The 20,263-nt window shown below is 46.0% G+C and overlaps 1 protein-coding gene across 1 annotated transcript; it reads right to left on the bottom strand.

Moving 5' to 3' along the window:
- Positions 1-4,674: 4,674 nt before the first annotated feature.
- On the bottom strand, positions 4,675-18,414 carry C18H19orf18 (chromosome 18 C19orf18 homolog). Its single transcript, XM_027921210.2, has 6 exons — positions 18,297-18,414; positions 18,112-18,213; positions 15,399-15,515; positions 13,601-13,703; positions 5,660-5,802; positions 4,675-4,790 (listed from the first exon to the last, which is right to left on the bottom strand). The coding sequence occupies exons 1-6, from the start codon at positions 18,412-18,414 to the stop codon at positions 4,675-4,677; spliced, it is 699 nt and encodes a 232-aa protein (XP_027777011.2).
- Between the last annotated feature and the right edge of the window lie 1,849 nt (positions 18,415-20,263).

Genomic DNA, 20,263 nt, shown 5'->3' with positions numbered 1-20,263 from the left:
AGCACATAGCAGCCTGCAGGAAAGGAAAACATCATCACAAAAGAACTTCAGGGAGGATGCTCAAAGAACAGCTCATGGTCTACTGAGGAGCCAGCACCTAGGTACCAGCAGTGCTGCACAGGCAGGGTGAGGAGATGTTAGTCATAAATGGGAAGCAGTACCTAGAAGACATGGGGCACTGGATATGGGAAGGCCACTGTCAGCAAGAGGGAAGTAAGGGGGACCCATTAGGGTGACTGCAAGCCCCCTCAACCTGCATCCTCTACAGCCAGGCATGGGCTTCACAGAAGCTGGGGTTGTCCAAGAAAAGAGCAGTGTTCACACTGCAGCCCTGAAATCAAAGCACCTACCAAGGGAACTGGGGAGGAAGTTGAGCCTATAGTCCTGATATGCTGCTGAGGAGGAAGGGAAGGGCAGAGGCTACCTCAGAGCACAGAAGCAGGTGTGAAGACTTTACCCAGAGAAGTATAAGTGCCAATTTTCCCACCATCACATCAGGGTACAAGCATCTTTGAACCTCATCAAGGAGATCCCATTCTTGAGGAGAAACAGAAATCCAATCCTCAAAGGTCACAGTGCCCTGCCGGGGTGGGGAGAGATGACATCATAAAGAGTCCACTCCTGAAGCTCCACAATCCATCCTCATCTACCCCATGCCCATCTTCTTCCTAGCTCCATATCTCAGAGGAGAAACCAGGCCCTGGTGTCATTGGTGTCACTGTCTACTCATAGGCCCGAAGATTGTTCAGCCACCAGGCACAAGGGCAATGACACAAAGAGACATGCAACTGTGGGCTTGGCAAAGCAGCATCCAATGCTAGTGTCAGGTAATCCTCTGTATGACCAAGGTCACAGAAGTCTCAATTCCAGGCACCTGGGGCCATCACACCATTCTCTAGACTGCACACTCCTCACGTCTGGACATCACAGACATTTCCATCACAACCCTCTCATGGCCCCATGCTAAGCATTTCCCTGGCCTCTTCACATTCCCCTTTGTATCCCATTGGTGAGAGCAGAACTGTCCCCTAGGGTTATGGGGATGGCAAACACACAACACATGACACTTAGGCAGATGAGATCCAAGCAACTTATTAGTCACATATATTCCCAACCTGGGAAAGGAGAAACCACACACCATCAGGGGCTGCACTATAGATAAGAATGGACAACCAGAAATTGTGGGATGCATGTTTTCTAGGATCAAGAGGGCAAGGTGACCTATGGTTCGAGTATGATTCCTATGGTACGAGTATGCAACTGGCCTTACTCCATCACTGGTGGGGAACTAAAACTCACTACCAATGCACTGATTCCAACTTGATAAAAAGGTTTACTTACTTGGTAGACCTTACCCAGGGTATAGAGTGGGGAGAACCTGTACTCAGGGCATAAAAACCCATAACAACTGGCCTTATTTCCAGGCCTTACATCTCATCTTGGCAAAGAGCTGCAGAATAAACCTTCTAAGTCAACTTCCACGGCACCCAGGGCTCCCAACAGCAGTGGCAGCCCAAATCCTAATGCAAAAGCCTTCCTGCCCAGCTTGATTGGAATCTGATACCCAGCGCCTTTCCACTTCTGGCCCCACATGCCATCCCTCAGTTGCAAAAGTCTTCCTCTGCCCACCAAACCTTCAAAGCCCAGCTCCGCTGCTCACTCCTCTGAGCACCATGTCGCTCTGAGATCACAGGCACGGCTGGCCTCATCTGCCAGGCTGGAACAAACCCTGCGCCCCGCTCCCCCGGGCACCACACACCCTGGAGAGCCCAGGGACCCTCAGCTCGACTCGGGCCTGAGTGTCGTCTTCCCTTCTCACTCCTTTGCTGCCGAACCACTGCTCGCCCACTCTTCCTCTGAAAGCCTTGGCCATGCAGGACCGTCCTGTCCCCAACACGTTCTCCCTTCACGACCACAAGACCATTCCTCAGCCCAGAAACCCAGGCACGTCCCCCCGCCCTGCACCGACACGGAGCCCGCGGGAAGAGGCGGCCTCTTCCCCGAGCCCCAGCGGACTGCCCGGGCGTCTGCCTCGGTGCTCTTGTCCCTGCGCCCGCCGTGGGGCTCAGGGAAGGGGTGCCGCCTCCCGGTGCGGGAGCGGCCTCGTCGCCTTCGTACCGTTCTTCCTTTAACTGTCTCGAACGTTTAAAAACCCCACCACGAACGGCGTCCCAGCTCCGCTCCAACCCTCCCAGATTCCAGCGGCCTCACAGGAAAGTGGCATGACTCCGCCCCACTGTTAGTGGACTCCGGAAGTCCCGCCCCGAGCGCGAGTGTGGCGGAAGTGCCGCCCGGCGCAGGCGCGGCTGGGTGACGCGTTTCTGTGGAAGGAGGGGGGCTGCCGCGAAGGACGCCGGGAAGCGCCAGGGCACGACTGGAGGGCCTTGGTCCGTCCAGTCGGGCTTTGGAGACTGGTTAGTCCTCGCACTGACTTTGGAGGTTCCACAACTGAGCAGTGTTATTTGTTGATGGACATTAAAGCTTGTTTTGCCATGTTGTCTATCAAATGAGCAAGCTGATGGCAGTGGTAGCTGCTCAACAAATGGTTGTAGGTAGGGTTTTGAAAAGCAGTTGCTGTAGACTGAATGTGTCCACCCAAATTCATACGTTGAAGCTCTGATTCTCTGTGATGGTATTTGAAAATGGAGATGTTGGGAGGTAATTAGGTCATGAGGGTGGAGCCCTGGTGAGTAGGATTAGTACCCTTACTTACAACCTCACAAAAGCCAGGATTTTCTCTCCCTTTCCATCTCAAAGATCCCTCACCAGAAGCCAACCATGCTAGCACCCTGATCTTGAACTTCAGCTGCCAGAACTATGCGACATAAATGTGTTTTTTCCCTTTAAGCCACCCAAACTAAGATACTTGTTAAGGAAAGCCAACCAGACTAAGGCAAGTGACTTCACGTTAGTGCCTCCCTGAGTTAGGATTTTGTCTAAGGATAGCTGGGCAGAGATAAGGATGTCTTTGGGAACACTGAAGGCCCCCAGGCCCTGAGAGTTGTGAATCAAGGCAGCTCCCTGGCTGCTATGTCATCCTGCTATCAACTGGAACATCTGTCCCATATGTGGTTCTTTCTTTCCCTCACTATACCCCACATGCAGCTTCAAACTATTGGCTGGAAAGTTGTTTGGGGGTTTTTGTTTTGGCAGTGCTGGAGGTCGAACCCAGAGCCTTCTGCCTACAAGGCAAGCACCCTACCAACTGAGCTATATCCCCAGCCCTGAAAGGTTCTTTAGACTGCCCCAGCCTCTACTACACAGCACCCCTGTTCCTGTGTCACATTGTCTTTTATAATTTTTCAAGTTTAGGAAATATGGAAATTGAAAGCAAAAGTCAGGAGACTGGTCTGTCTTCAGCTCATCCTCAAGTTAGACTAAATCTTTTTTGTTAATAGCTCGTTTGAGACTTAATTAATATACCATGCAATTCTCTTTTAAAGTGTACACTTTTGGGTTCTGAAAGTCAAGCTCAGTGATAGAGCATGTACAAGGACCTGGTTCAATTTCCAGCATACATACACACAAAGACACAAGTGCAACTCAGTGGTTTTCAGCATATTCACAAGGTTGAACAGCCATTACCACTATTAAATCTTGAAACATTTTCATTACCCCCAAAATAAATACCATTCCCATTAGCAATCAATCCTATTTCATCCTTCCCCCAGCTCTGTAGCCACTAACCCATTTTCTGCAATTGCAGGTCTGACTGTTCTGTGTATAAAAGGAGTTGTATAGTAGGTGTCTTGCTCCTTACACGTAGCATGATGTTTTCTGAATTCATTTATGTTGTGGTGTACATCAGTACTTCATTTCTATTGCTAAAAAAAAAATCTGATTGTAAGGATAGATTGCATTTTGTTCATCCATTTATCAGTTGGTGGACATTTGGGTGGTTTCCACTTTCAGCTCTTCTGAATAATGGCATTATGAATATTTGTGTGCAAAGTTTTGTGTGGAAGGTGTTTTCAATTCTCTTGAATGTGTATCTAGGAGTAGAATTGTTGGGTCAGGCAGTAATTCAGTGTTTAACTTTCTAGAAACTGCCAGACATTTCCAAAGCAACTGCACCATTTAGACTAAATATTGCCTCCTGTGTTTTCACAGCCCTTGGCAGCTCCCGGCTTGTAGCTTGCTACATTTGGCTATGTCTATGGCTCCGCACTGCAGGCCACTCTGCTCCAGAGAGCTGACATCCACAGGCATGCCTGTCTTAATCTGGTGTCATTTATTGTGGCAACCTCAGTCTCTTCATGTGTAAAATAGTCACAAATAAATGCCTGGAATTGATAGAAAATGTCAAAGAGAAAGTTTTGTTTAATGAAAGCATTTTGCTAGCATGGTGTGGGGTCCTGCCCAAAGAAACTATCTGTGCCCCTATCTGAACCTGTGAGGAGCAAGAGAAGAAAATCCTGACAATTTCTCCTTTTCCCTTAACACAGTTGGATTCCTTCTGTTCTCCAATCAAGCTACAATTGTCCATGGATGATCAGAGCTACGAAGCAAGGGTTGCTGACCACAGGAATTTATTTTCTGTTACATACTTCCGATGCTGCTTTCTCTGGAGTGCTCTTCTCCGGGCTCTCGGAGCAGGTCCTGCTGCGTCCTCAGCCACCGCTGCCATGTGGTCTTGTCAGCCTGGCGAGCGCACCCTGCATCTCCCACTTGCTTTCACAGATTCTCCATTTTTGCACCATACATGGCATCCTTTATCTTTTCTTTCATTAACTTTTGCTCTTCCCTCAATTTCTTCTTTTCAATATTTTCCCTCCTTTTCACTTTGATAACTAAAATGTAGAGATGAAGTTATTGAGATGTGAGAAAGTGAGGAATGAGAATGGAGAAGAAAGGATTGAGGGTGCAACATGGGAAATGAAGGAACAAGCAGTGGGCTTCTTGAGATGATAAATGTTATTTAATTTTAATGTCATTTCCCTTTTGTATATAAAAACTTTATAAATGCCTAATTTTTAAAAAGAACAAGTAAAAGTCATAATCCAATGTAACAAAAAGATATTGAAAAAATATTTTCTATTAGGTTATGAAAAGGGCTCCTGGGCCCTTTGGCTCTTTTGGGCTGTCCATGTCTGGAATTGTTAGAGGGAATCCAGAGGTGGGTATCAGTATGACTTGATCAGACAGAATCACATGTGTTCCCTCTACAAGTTTGTAACAGGTGTCCAAGAATCTCAGAACTTTCAGAGATCAGTGTGCAGGAGCATTCAGGCCACCCCTTCACAGTGGGCCGGCACCCCTGGGGGTAGGGGCATCTGTTCTGTGATCCTGGACCTACCTCCACAGCAGACTGAGGCAAGAGAAATGTCTGCATAACTGTGTCCTAAACATGAGAACAACGTCATAGAAACAATTATACTTAAGGGAAAGTTCTGTTCTGCAGAGTTACTTCCTGGACTCTGTCCCAGGGTCCTTGGGATCACCATGCATTAGGAAACAAGCAGCCACACAGCCATCCGCCTTCCAGGACTGGAGGAGAATGGTTGCTTCTGTGGGTATGGACACAGGTGTCCATCTTTCCTACCAGGGAATCCACTATCTCCCACTTATCTTTGCTTTTACAAACTAAACCATTAAAAAAATTGCTGGCCGAGCTTTCGTGTGACCTTGTACCCACGTAGTCAGACTAGCCCATCACTACCTGAACGGATGAACTTCCCCAGCTCCTTCTCGTTCTCTGGAAGCAGGTTGGTGGACTCATCCTCAGAAACTTCCTCATACGGTATCTCAATGTTTTCATAAAGCACCGCAAGCTGCTGCTTCTCCTCAGCCTTTACCAGCCTACTGGAGAAGAACACATGAGTTCAGGTGCAGTTTTCATGATGAATCATTGTCTTACTCATGCACCATTTTAACAGCAAAGGAGGTGGTAAGTGGGGATGGAGGAGGAAGCAGGCGATTAAATAAGACTGATCATGAGAAGACCTCAGATTTCTGGGTGGGATGACTGGCCAAATTCTGGAGGAAGGAGTGAGTCTGATAATCCGAAATTGTGGATCAAAGCCAGGACTAGGAGTGAATGAGGCACTCACATTGGGTACAAAATTTAAGGGGTTGGTAAAGACAAACAGAAAACCTACCATCAAGACAAATCATAATTCAATGTAATACATGATGAAATAAAAACTAAAGCCAAAAATGTATCATAAACACAGTAACAACATTTTGAACAAAGACGGGTGGGTATTAAAAGTCTTCCTTTTTCTGAGGCTCCATAACATGGCTCAGCCCAGCACCGTCACTGGTTCTGTATTGAAAATATTGATATTTTGGTCACCGTGGATTCTTTTGGCATTAATCTAAATTTTAAAAGTACTGCCTTTAAATAGTACTTATCCTGCTTACTGAGTTTTTTGATCCTCCCTTAAACTGAGGCTACTGAAGGGAAGTCACTTCCTGTGGTCCAGTCCTGGAGTGGCTCCTGGAGCTGCTGTTCCTGTTCACTGTGGACCATGGCACAGGCTCCTGGTTTTTCCTGACATCATTGCCCTCCCAGTTCTGTGAGACTTGGGTAATGAAAGTTACTTTAAGGGGACCATGATGAGAAAGGTTGTGGGAGCATCCAGAGCTTGCTATGGATGGCAAGAACTGGACTGGTAAACTTTACCAAAGTTGATCATGATATTGGGTAGAATGAGGCCTTCACCTCAAGAACAAAGTTTAAGAGGCACCAAAACACCCAGGCACAAAGATAAATACTAACACAATATTTTCAAAAATTGAAATGAATGACCCCCAAAAAAACCATAAGCCAAATATTAAAATCTTAAATGAAGATAGGATCCCAATGCTGATTTTAAGTGATTTTTCATTTCCAAACACTAAAATAAATGAGATTGTATTCAAAAATTGAAAGTCACAACATAAATTGAAATGTTTTATCTAAAACAAAGCTAGAATTTGTTAGAATTTTACCTTCCTGGTTTAAATGAAAGTAAACTTGCCAGTAGTATTTTCGAAAGCTACTTCTGTGAAAGAGAAACCAGTAGAGATAGACCAGTACATAAAAGCATGCTTCTTGGACCACGTGTTTTTTCTTCTGCCCCAGACTCTAGGCAACTTGTGAGGCACATAACAGGTGGCACAGATGATGATGGTCACAGGGTTAAATGTAGGTCAGTGCTTTATCCAGCACTGAACTTCAGCAATGTTTTAGTGACCTAAGTTAGAAGCTTTTGAGATTTGTTAACGTATTTCCCATAGTAATTAATCACATTTCAGTTGCACCCATTAAGTCAACCCAGATTATCACCTCAGATAACCCAGAACCAAACAGCAGGCTCCATGCTGGTTAGTGGAGCACCTCCCATTTTACTTTCCATCTCATTTTACCTTCAGTTGACCTAGTCCAAAGTGGTCTTTGAGTGGCTTTCTTAAAAACATTCCATGTGTGGCAATATGTTCCTTGTTCTCACACCTGATTCTCAAAGAGCAAATACATTTGTACTTCTGGGGCTGTTTCTGATGGGTGGGTGGAACTCCTGGGAGTAGGAAGCACAGTGTAGACTCTGGGCCAATAGCACAATGTCACTTTACAACTAATTTTTTAATCTTTTATTTGTTATACTTGGTTATACATGACAGCAGAATGCATTTCAATTCATTGTACACAAATGGAGTGCAACATTTCAATTCTCTGGTTATATACAGTATAAAGATGCACCATTGGTGCAATCACACATGTACCTAGGGTGATGATATCCATCTCATTCCACCATCTTTCCTATCTTCATAACTCCTCTACACCCTCTCCTTTGCCCAATCCAAAGTTTCTCCATTCTTCCTATGCTACCCTCATCATAGATCAACATCCACTAATTAGAGAAAACATTTGCCCTTTAGTTTTTTGGGATTGGCTTACTAAGCTTAGCATAATATTCTCCAACTCCATCCATTTACCTGCAGATGCCATAATTTTATTCTATTTTAATGCTGAGTAATATTACATTGTGTATATATATCACAGTTTCTTTGTCTATTGATCTATTGATATTTAGGTTGGTTCCACATTTTAGCTATTGTGAATTCAGCTGCTATAAACATTGGTGTGGCTATGTCACTATACTATGCTGATTTTAAGTCCTTTGGGTATAGACTGAGGAATGGGATAACTAGGTCAAATGGTGGTTTCATTCCAAGTTTTCTGGGAATCTCCTCACTGCTCTCTAAAATGGTTGCACCAATTTGCAGTCCCACCAGCATTGTATGAGTACCTTTTCCCCCCACATCCTCTCCATCACTTATTATTGCTGGTATTCTTGATAACTGCCATTCTGACTGGGGTGAGATGAAATCTTAGAGTAGTTTTAATTTGCATTTCTCTAATTGCTAAAGATGTTGAACACTTTTTCATACATTTGGTGATCACTTGTACATCTTCTTCTGACAAGTGTCTGTTCAGTTCCTTAGCCCATTTATTGATCGGGTTGTTTCTTATTTTTGGTATTAAGTTGTTCGTGTTCTTTATATATCCCGGAGATTAGTGCTCTATCTGATGTACGTGTGGTAAGAATTTGCTCCCATACTGTAGGCTCTCTCTACACCTCAATGATTGTCTCCTCTGCTGAGAAGTAGCATTTTAGTTAGAATCCCTCCCATTTATTGATTCATGCTTTTATTTCTTGCACTTTAGGACTCTTGTTAAGGAAGTTGAGAACTAATCCAACATGATAAAGATTTGAGCCTATTTTTTCTTCTATTAGGTGCAGAGTCTCTGGTGTAATTCCTAGATCCTTGGTCCACTTTGAGTTCAGTTTTATGCATGGTAAGAGACAGAAGTTTAATTTCATTTTGCTACATATGGATTTCCAGTTTTTCCAGCACCATTTGTTGAAGAGGCTTTCCTTTCTCCAATGTATGTTTTTGGTGCCTTTGTCTAATACGAGATAACTGTATTCATGTGGGTTTGTCTCTGTCTCTTACTCTGCACCATTGTTCTACATGTCTATTTTAGTGCCAATGCCATGCTATTTTTGTTACTATTGCTCTATAGTATAGTTTAAGGTCTGGTATAGTGATGCTTCCTGCTTTACTTTTCTTGCTAAGGATTGCTTTAACTATTCTGGGTCTCTTATTTTTCCAGATGAATTTCATGATTGCTTTTTCAAGTTCTATGAAGAATTTCACTGGGATTTTAATATAAATCCCATTAAATCTGTATAACAGTTTTGGTATTATGGCCATTTTGAATATTCTGTCTATCCAAGAGCACAGGAGATCTTTCCATCTTCTAAGTTCTTCTTCAATTTCCTTCTTTAGTATTCTGTAGTTTTTATTGTGTAGGTATTTCACCTCCTTTGTTAGATTGATTTCCAAGTATTTTGTATTTTCTGTGGCTATTTTGAATGAGGTGATTTTCCTAATTTCTCTTTCAGTGGATTCATCACTTATGTATAGAAATGCCTTTGATTTATGGATATTTTTATACCCTGCTACTTTGCTGAATTTATTCATTAGTTCTAGAAGTTTTCTGATGGAATATTTTTGGATCAATTCCATGTCATTAGCAAAGAGTTATAGTTTGAGTTCTTCTTTTCCTATGTGTATCCCTTTAATTTCTTTTGTCTGATGGCTCTGGCTACAATTTCAAGGACTATGTTGAACAGAAGTGATGAAAGACAATATCCCTGTCTTGTCCCAGTTTTTAGAAGGCTCTCAATTTTTCTCCATTTAAAATGATGTTTGTGACACTAGGATTGCTGTAGGTATACACATGGATGTATGACCAATGTGACCCTGCAATCTGTACACGTGGAAAAATGAGAATTCATACCTTATTTGAATCAAATGTATGATGTCATGATCATTGTGTTGTCTTGAGCAACTAATAAAAAAAATAAAATGATGTTGGCCTTCGGCTTAGCATAGATAGCTTTTACAGTGTTGAAGTATGATCCTACTATTCCTAGTTTTTCTAGTGTTTTGAACATGAAGAGGTGCAGTATTTTGTTGAATGCTTTTTTAGCATTTATTAAGATAATCGTGATTCTGGTCTTTAAGTCTATTGATGTGATGGATTATGTTTATTGATTTCCATATGTTGAACCAACCTTGCATCCCTGGGATGAACCCCACTTGATTTTGGTGCACAATCTTTCTAATATGTTGTTGTTTGCCTCTTGCCAGAGTTTATTGAGAATTTTTGCATCTATGTTCATCAGGGATATTCGTCTAAAGTTTTCTTTCCTTGATGTGTCTTTGTCTGGTTTTGGTATCAAAGTGACGCTAGCCTCATAGAATGAATTTGGAATTTCTTTTCTATTTCATGGAATAATTTGAGGAGTATTGTTATTAGTTCTTCTTGGAAGATCTTATAGAACTTGTCTGAGAATCCATCTGGTCCTGGGCTTTTCTTGGTTGGTAGGCTTTTGATGGCATCTTCTATTTCCTTGCTTGAAATTAATGTTAAATTGCCTATGTCCTCCTGATTCACTTTGGGTAGATCATATGTTTATAGAAATTTGTGTCATTGAGATTTTCTCTCTCATTGGAGTATAAATTTTCAAAATAATTTCTAATTATCTCTGTATTTCAATAGTGTCATCATGATATTTTCTTTTTCATCACAAATTTTAGTAATTTGAGTTTTCTCTCTCCTTCTCTTCATTAGAATGGCTAAGGGTTTATCAATTTTATTTATTTTTTTCAAAGAACCAACTTTTCATTTTTTCAATTTTTTTTTTAAAAAAATGTTTTTTGTTTCATTTTCATTGATTTCAGCTCTGATTTTAATTATTTCCTGTCTTCTATTTCTTATGGTGTTGATTTCTTCTTCTTTTAATAAGGCTTTGAGATGTAATTTTAGGTCATTTATTTGTTGACTTTTTCTTTTGATGAATAAGCTCAATGCAGTGAAGTTTCCTCTTAGCACTGTCTTTGTAGTGTCCCAGAGATTTTGATATGTTGTATCAGTATTCACATTTACCTCTAGGAATTTTTTTATTTCCTCTCTGATATCTTCTGCTATCTATTGCTCATTTAAAATATTTAGTCTCCAGGTGTTGGAGTAACTTCTATTTTTTATTTTATCATTAATTTCTAGTTTCATTCCACTGTGATTTGCTAGAATACAGGGTAATATATCTATTTTTTATTTGCTGAGAGTTGCTTTGTGGCATAATATAAAGGTCTATATTAGAGAAGGAACCAAGTGCTATTCAGAAGAAGGTGTATTCACTTGATGGTGGATGAAATACTCTATATATGTCTGTTAAGTCTAAATCATTGTGTTATTGAGTTCTATGGTTTCTTTGATTGGTTTTTGTTTGGGGGGAGATCTATTCAGTGGTGAGAGAGGTGTGTTAAAGTCACCCAATATTACTGTGTTGTGATCTATTTACTTCTTGAAATTGAGAAGGGTTTGTTTGACATATGTAGATGCTCCATTGTTTGGGGCATAGGTATTTACGATTGTTATGTCTTATTGGTGTATGGTTCCCTTAAGCAGCATACCTTTGACTTTGGTTTGAAGTCCACTTCATCTGATATTAGGATGGAAACCCCTATTTATGTGGCCCGTGTGAGTGATATGTTTTTTCCCATCCTTTCACCTTCAGTCTGTGGATGTCTTTTCCTATGATATGAGCCTCTTGAAGGCAGCATATTGATTGATTTTTTTAATCCAATCTACCAGTCTATGTCTTTTAATTGATAGGTTTAGGCCATTAACATCCAGGGTTATTATTGAGACATGGTTTGTATTCCTAGTCATTTTGGTGTATTTGGGGTTTTTAACTTGAGTTGATCTCTCCTTTGATTGTATTTTACTTTAGTGTAGTTCCTCTCTTTGCTGATTTTCATTGTTGTTTTTCATTTCCTCGTGGATTATTTGCCAAGAATATTCTGTAGTGCCAGCTTTCTCATTGTAGATTCTTTTATTTTTTGTTTATGGTGGGAAGTTTTTATTTTGTCATCAAATCTGAAGCTTAATTTTGCTGGGTATAAGATTCTTGGTTGGCATCCATTTTCTTACAGAGCTTGGTATATGTTGTTCCAGGATCTCTTAGCTTTGATGGTCTGGGATGAGAAATCTGCTGCAATCCAAATTGGTTTCCCCTATATGTAATCTAATCATTTTCTCTTGCAGCTTTTACAATTCTCTCCTTATTCTGTATGTTAGGCATTTTTATTATAGTATGCCTTGGTGTGGATCATTGAAATTTTGTACATCTGGTATCCTGTAAGCCTCTTGTGTTTGATTGAAATCAATTCATTCATCATGTTTAGAAAATTTTCTGCTATCGTTTCATTGAAGAAACTGCACATTCATTTGGTTTGTATCTGTGCCTTCCTGTATCCTGGTGATTCTTGGTCTTTTCATGTTGTCTCATGATTCTTGGAGGTTCTGTTCATGGCTTCTCACTATCTTCACTGTGTGGTCAACTTTATTTTCAAGATTATATATTTGTCTTCATTGCCTGAGATTCTATCTTCCAAGTGATCTAGTCTGTTGTCGATGCTTTCTGTTGAATTTTTTGTTTGGTTTATTGTTTCCTTCATATCAAGGATTTCTGCTTGGGTTTTCTTTTCAGAGTATCTCTTTTCTTCCCAATCTTGCTACCTGTAATTCCTTTCTTATCTCTTTGTAGGAGCAGTCAATCATTGCCTGTATTTTCTCTCTTGGTGCATTTTTTGCTTTGCAGACCATTTTAATTTTGTACATTCTGAACTCCTTCTCTGACATTTCATGTACTGTGTTGTCAATGGAATCTATTATTGTATCAGCTTGGTTTGTGTGGGGCACTTTCTTCCCTTGTTTCTTCATATTGTCTGAATGTCTTCGTCTCTATCAATGTGGATTCAAGGGTCACTCTGCTCCTACCATGCTGCAGGCAGGCCAGGGTCATGGTCATCTGCTGCTCCTCCTTCTGGGCAGCAGATGGGCTGGGATCACGGTTGACAACTAATTTTTTACCTCTATTTTATTTATTTACTTTTATGTGGTGCTGAGGATCAAACTCAGTGCCTCACACATTCTAGGCAAGTGCTCTTGTCACAATCCCAGCCCCCACTTTATAACTAATTTTTAAAATACCATGTCACCTGAAAGAGCCTGATTCCAAGCTTTACTTACGTTGAGAGGGTATAATATCTTCCCCAAAAGCTACTGTTTCCCTGGACAGCATCAGCAAATTTGCAGACAAAAAGAGAGCACATTTACCTCCTCCTTCTGTGCCAGGGTGACTCCAAAGTATCAAGCTCACCCCAGAACACCACACTCAGAGGACACTGGCCTGATGTTTTTCAGATCCCTCCCATGGCCAGCCCACCACAGGAAATGTGTCTTTCTTCACAAATGTGCACGCATCTTTCCAAAAGTTTCAAAAATGGGCCTTTACTTTAATACCTGCAATCTTTTCCCGAGTTTTCTGTTATACTAAGTTGTATTGTTTCTTTTCTTTTCCTTTTGAGTTACATCATGACCCAACCTAAACATGACTGGTATTTTGAAAACATGGGTCTGGAAATGTACAATGACTATAATAACTTAGCGCATCAGGAGGATCATCACCCTTTGACACTAAACGATACACTCATGAAGTTGTCATCTGAGGATGGTGGGTGTTCTTCCACATGCACTTACTGTATCACATAGGAGACCATGATCCCACATACCAGAGCAACGCTGAAGGCTATACACGCGATTAGAATCACTTGAACAAGAGCAGGTCTGTGCGGAATCACTGCTGACATGGAAAGAAGACAAGTGCTCAAAAATCTCATTTTAGCTGAATTTCTCAACTAACATGTGTTAATCACACTGCTATTACAAAGAGAATAGAAGACAAAAAATACCTTTAAGAATATATTCTTAATTTCTTAAATATACTAAGGCTATATTGCACAGGCTGTATAAACAAATACAATTTTAGTTCCCAACAATCTCTGATGCCTTTTTTTATTTTTTAAATATTTTTTTTTTATTTTTTAGTTGTAGTTGGACACAATACCTTTATTTATTTATTTTTATGTGGTGCTGAGGATCGAACCCAGGGCCTCGCACATGCTAGGCAAGCGCTCTACCGCTGAGCCACGATCCCAATCCTGCCTTTTTTTAAATCTACCTCCAATCCTCAAAGTCATCTCTTGCTCAATAGTTATACTGGTTTCTATAATGACATCTGTCATCTGGGGATATACTGATCCCTAGAACAGTGGCTGTCATCTGGGTACATCCTGATCCCCATAGAGACCCTGTCATCTGGGGACATTCTGGTCCCTAGAGCAACACCTGTCATTGATGGGTACTTTTCACCTGTCATCGTGTAGCTGCAAGGAGAATGGCTTAGTTCTATGAATCAGACTAGATTTCCTCAGGTCATCTGGTACTGTAATGAAAGGGGATTACTGGGCAATTTGGGGTAGGATTCTACGAACCTCTGTTCCAAGAGTCAGATTTCAGGGTTATGGTCTGTGCTATAAAGCCATGGCTGGTCTTTGTAAGCTCAGATGTTTTGCTCTTCTTTACATTATCTGAAATTTAAAACAATTACTAGGGAATTATTGTTTGTACAAGTTGAACAGAAAACAATTGCTAAAACAGGTACATTACTCAGCTACTTATAAAACCTGCCAGTTGTCTATGTCCAGTCCCATGCTTGGCCTCTTTCACCTTGTGTCCCAGCAATGATATAGAATGGAGAATTTTCTTTTTCCTCCAAAGTTGGTGATTATTATATAGGATGGGCCGGGAAGAGAAAGCACAAGGTAAAATTTCTAATAATTCAAAGATCCAAATAGTAGATAATCAAAATTCTAAACAAATGGATCTCAGCTCCAGCAGGAGGCTATACGTGGAGTTCCATGAATTGAGACTTGGCTTTGTCTGGTGTTCATTTGCTCAATCCCAGCTCTGAAGTCATCCCAGATCTGGTCAAGGCCAGTCTGCTTCAGTCTGTGAGGATTCTGACTCCTGTTTGATGCATGGTAAGCAATGTTCTGAAGTCATCCAGGGCAGCTATCCTTATTCAAGACCCAGCTAGCTCTCTGTTAGTTGAAAATATACAGTGTCATTCCAGATTCAATCACAGCAGCTCAGAAAAGATGTCCTTTCAGTGTGAAGAATGCAATCTCACTGCAGGCAAACCTACCAGGTAGATACCGCAAGCTGCTTAAATTGCCTAAGCTTCAACTTTCTACATTACAAATCACTTTCCTCAAATGGCTGTTGTAATAACTTCTAAGAGGTAGTTTTTCCAGTGTTGCTGTTCATGTTAAAAAGTTGTGACATTCCCATGGGATCCACATACTCTGGGGGCCTAAAGAAACCTGGAAGCAGCAGCCCCTTCCGAGGCACCAGCTGTCCAGCACCAGGATGGAGAGTTTTCTGACAGCCGAAAGTGCCCTGAGGTGGAAACGCAGCCTGATGCTACACAAACCACCTGGCCGCCGGGCACCGGGAGTGCAGGTGACCACCGTAGATGGTGAGCCATGGGTGCCCAGGGTTCTCTGCAGCTCTGACAGCTTCCTGAATGTCTGCATGTGTTCACAGCGAAATGCTGCAGAGGGAAGAGCAGCAGTTTCATGGTCAGTGCCATGAGACTGAAAGTGGCCAACGGGAGGCCATTAGAGACAAGGGAAGAGGCAGGATCTGCTTGTGTGAGAACCAAGCCCAAGTGAGCAGGCTCAAGGAGAGGAGGAGTCAGAGTTGCTTTGCTACAGATGGGGAAGGAGGGCGGGTGCATCCTGGAGGAAGCCATGGGGTCGGAAGGCAGGATCATGAGATGCTGTGAATGCATCGTGTACTGCATCCTGCGCAGCCTACTGTACCAAAGCACCAGAAACCTGTTGGCTTCTGGACAGCAGAGCTGTGCTTCCCCAGCTCTGGACTGGGCACTGGGGCCCCTGGCTGCCCTATCAGAGGCCAGATCCTTCTCTGGACTTCTAAGGCACTAGTCCCATCCATGAGAGCACTGTCCTGGGACCTGCCCCCGCAGGGCTCCGGCCATAACCCAGGGCAGTGTGGTTTCAACACACTTCTCGTCACAAGGGAGGTAGCAGCACTCCACAGGATCAGCAGCTAAGGGGCCCCGTGACTGGGGAGGCTGAGGAGGAGGGTGGTATGTGCAAGGCCTTGACTCAAAATAAAAAAATAAAATGACTGGGGATGAAGCTCACCAGTGGAGTGTCCCTGGTTCAATCCCCAATACCAAAACAAAACTAAACCCAGCAGTGCTCGGGTCCCAGGAGGAGCTGCTCTTTTCCGGGGTCTGATTAGACAACCACCCCTGCCCTCCGGGCAGAGCCATCGCCCCTGAAGCCCAGGAGCAGCAAGCATTTCCACAGGCCATCCCTGGTGCAAGCTCATGAAACGTGGGGTCCCATCGCCTGGGGGGCACTAGGTGCCTGGGCGCGGTGCTGGGAACCTGTGAGTGGAAGGCGCACCCCTGAGCTTTGGGAAGACCCTGCGTGTTCGGGACCACAGCTACACCGACTGCTTCTCCTTCTCTGCACTTCCCCATGCTTTGATGCTTGGGGGCCTGAACTGCCCCTCCTAAGAGAAGGGGCCAAGGACAGGTAGCAGTCGTCTCTCTAGGAGGGAGAGAAATGGGTAGACAGCAGTCCCCCAACGCTCCTGGGAAGGGAGGATCCAACCTGAGCCACTACACCCTGGGCTACTCTTTCCTGCCTCTTGGGGTGCATTTAAGGCAGAGGGGACGGCAAGGAGCCAAGTCATGCCAGGCCTGAGCACAAAAAGGAAGAGAAGGGCAGACTTCAAGAGGCAGAAGGAGCACCAGGGCCCAGTGGTCACCCTCAGTGTGCTCCAGGGGACAAATCTGCAGGAAGAGATGCTGCCGGAAAGGCCGCTCCGCTGTGTGTGTGTGGTCACACCTCGTGTGTCACCCAAAGGGAGCTGGAGCTTACCCCAGCGCTGGTGTCCTCCTCTGTGGGTGGGACCCTCACCACTCACCCTCTGAGGGACGCTGCACTCGAGTTTGCCCAGAGGTGGTCTGCCCCGGGGTGAGTGCCTGGGGCCCACCCAGCTCAGCCCCGGGTGTGAACGGATCCTCTACCCTCCTAGGCCCCTCAGCTCACCTGCAGTCCTCCCGGAGACCGTGAACTTGTGGGCGGGCTCAGCAGGTCTCTCTGTGTGGGCTTTGAAGAGGATCAAAGGCAAAGTTAGGCTCCAGGTCAACTAGGGAGGGTGAGGACAGGACTTGGCATCAGACAGGGAGCCTGACGGTCTCCGCCTCCCTAGATGTAAAGGCTGCTGGTCGGGGGCCCAACACCCAGGAGACACTGTGAGGTGCTGGTGGCACCCAGAGCCTCCTTTCCTGAGCCAGACTCTCAGGGGCACTAGTCAGGCCTGGGTGCAGCTCTGTGGTGGAGCCCTGGCGCAGCACGCACAGGCCCTGGGTTCTGTCCCTGGCACTTTAAAGAGGAAAAACGACCAGAAAACCATGTGTTTGGATGCTGTCCACCTTTGCAGTGAGCTGGGACATGTAGGCCCCAGAGCTTGTGTCACAGATGGGGCCAGAGCCGGTGGGTGAGCACAGAGCCCCTTCTGAGACACACAGCACACACGATACATGCGGCACACTAGGACGAGGTGCAGACAGTCTCTCCCAGGCCCAGACCCAGACTGCTGGTGAGTACCACCCTCACAGACGGCCAGGGCGGGCTCTGCTGTTTTAAGATAGACAGCTTCCCGTTCTCGAGTTAAAAAGCAGAGCATAAGCTGGGAATGTGGCCCAGGCCTACGACCCAGCAACTCTGAGGTGAGGCGGGAAGATCGCAAGTTCCAGACCATCCTCAGCAACTTAGTGAGACCCTGTCTCAAATAAAACTAAAAAGGGCTGGGTATGGAGCTCAGTGTGAGAGTGCCCTGGGTTTAATTCCCATTTAGGGGAGGGGACAGTGACACAGAAAGACAAGTGGCAGTGAAGGACCAAGCTGTGATGGAAGTCAGCCCTTCCCTGTGGTCTGGGGGGAGTGGGCTTCCCTGGTGGCTTCTGAAGTGGGCCCACCGGAGGCCAGCACCGTCCCTCAGGCGAGAGCAGGCTGGCTTCCCAGGGTGCCTGTCTGGGGGCACGCACAGATCTGTGGGAGCAGCACCCGGCACACCCGCCCCACGAGCGAGCACGGCAGACGCACCTGGAGCAGGGGAGAAGGTCGCGCGAGTTCCAGAAGGAATGATGCTGTAGCCCTGCGCCAGCATCTCCGAGAGGTTGCTGAGCCGCTGGGGCTCCTCATGGCCTGGGGAGAGGGCCTGTGGCCGTGAAAGGCGGGCACCAGCCACCCCCCGCCCGGCCTCCCCTGAACCTCCCCTGGACACCCACCTGTCAGGTCAGTGGTGCTTCCATGGTCAGGGACCCCGTCTGCCTGAGGCAAGCACAAGAGAGGCGGGCAGCCCAGCGAGACCCGCAGCAGAAGCACCAGAGATCCCCCAGCGTCCATCACTGCGACAGCCAGCCGGCCAGAGGGGCGAACGGAAGCCTTCCAGGCCAGCAGGGCCTCGCCAGCGGGGTCTGAGGAAGGAGCTCTGCTCCCCCCAGAATGCCCAGTGATGGCACAGAGCCACCAGTGTGAGGTCAGCGCGAGTCACGGCAGCGAGATTCCTTCACAGAACCCACCAGCCACCGCGAGGCAGGGGATCAGGACCGGTCCTGGCCTCCTGAGGGCCGGGAGCGGGAGTCGGAGAGGCATGGCCACCAGCCAGGTGCCCTACGGCCCAACGCTGGGTCGCGTCCTGGTCCACATGGCTTGATCCCTCTACGCCCAAAAAATAGGAGGAAGAAACAGACCCCACCTGCCAGGGTCACCGCGGGGACAAAATAAAGCAAGCCACCCACACTGGGAAGAACCAAGGCCCAAGGACATTCTGTGGGACAGGGACGTCCGCAGTAAAGTACCTCCATGCCTGTCCAGCCTCAGGCACCAGGGTCCTCCCGGCTGCCTCCAAGAGTTCCTCTAAGGAAGACCAAGAGAACCATCTCAAAACCTGGAAGTGGGACGGAAAACAAGATGGCCTAGGAGACCACCAGGCTGGGCGCGGGTGCCCACCTGTACTCCCAGCAACTTGGGAGGCTGAGGCCACAGAGCCTCACAACTTAGCAAGATGTTGCCTCAAAATAAAATAAAAATAAAAAGGGCTGGGATATGGCTCACTGGTAGGGCAGCCTGGGTTTCATCACTACGACCAAAAATCCAAAACCAAAGACAAAAACAACCAGCCGGGCCCCTGAACAGGCTGTGCTCCAGAGGGGTCCGCTCCCCAGCAGCCACAAGGCGACCCCAGGGCTCAGAGCCTGGGGAGGAGCTGCCTCCATCCACCACCCTAGGGGAGCCCAGCCACAGCACCTTCCCAGCAGGCCTCAAGCACACCCCACAGTGACCCCCGGGACACCAGCCAGGGCTGCTGTGTCCAGCGACACCCACCCTGCTCCCAACATCTGCCCTGTGCTGAGCAGGCCAGGCCCCCAGTGACTCCTGTGGGAACGAGAGTCCCTCTTGCTGCCCCTCACAGTCCCCCAGACCAGGCTGCCCCTGCGCTGTCCCCACAGGCCCTGTCATTCCTCATAGGTGCTGCTGTCTCCATGGACTTGGCCTTTTAGTGCCCATGGGCCCCTGCTGACCCCCAGAGGCACCACCTCTTGAAGTTGTTTTGGGATAGCCACTTCCCCAGGGTCACTAGCCTCACTCATTGTCCCTGTGGCTCTGAGAGCGCCTGGCTGTTCCCGACCTGGGTCAGCCTGGGCTTTACAGTTCACCGCCCGTCCATGGGCAGAATGCCATGGTGGCCATGGGTGCTGACCACCGTGAGCCTGTGTCTCTCCCTCCATCTCTCACTTCAAAACTGGGAGTCGGGAATCATCTCCAGGAGGCAGAACACTGGCCAGACTGGGAGGCAAAGAGTTCCGCTGCACCAGCAGCTCATTTCAGAGTGGACAGAGGAGAGCCACCTGGGCAGTGGCTTCCAAGCCGTCTTCTGGTGCACGGCCAGGCCCACATCCCCACGCGAGCAGGTCCAGTAGCCGGCTCCTGTTTCTGTGGCACACAAAGCTACATCCCTGCTTGGGGTCTCAATTCCCAGCTGACACTGACGTGTTTGCTGAGACTGGGGTCTTTGGAAGCTGGGCGGGCCCTGTTGGCAGAGCTCAGTGCCTGGCTCTCAGGACGGAGGTCCCACTTTCCTGCTAGCTGCCAGGTGAGAACTGCTCTCAGCATTTGCATCCATCCTGTTTCCAGCCAGGAGAGCACCTCCACAATCCCCAGGTGGTGCTTCCTTCCTCAAGGTCAGCAGGAA

Source organism: Marmota flaviventris, chromosome 18 (assembly GCF_047511675.1).
Source record: "Marmota flaviventris isolate mMarFla1 chromosome 18, mMarFla1.hap1, whole genome shotgun sequence".
NCBI classification, from domain to species: Eukaryota; Metazoa; Chordata; class Mammalia; order Rodentia; family Sciuridae; genus Marmota; species Marmota flaviventris.
This window is presented reverse-complemented; position numbering and strand designations above follow the sequence as displayed.

Bases quoted from the DNA above. Each gene is read 5' to 3' on its own strand.
- C18H19orf18 (XM_027921210.2), bottom strand. From the start codon at position 18,414: ATGGACGCTGGGGGATCTCTGGTGCTTCTGCTGCGGGTCTCGCTGGGC. The intron at 18,214-18,296 runs GTGGGTGTCCAG...CCCTCTCCCCAG, and splicing joins AAGCACCACTGACCTGACAG to GCCATGAGGAGCCCCAGCGG. The intron at 15,516-18,111 runs GTGCGTCTGCCG...TTCCCTCTGCAG, and splicing joins GACCTTCTCCCCTGCTCCAG to CATTTCGCTGTGAACACATG.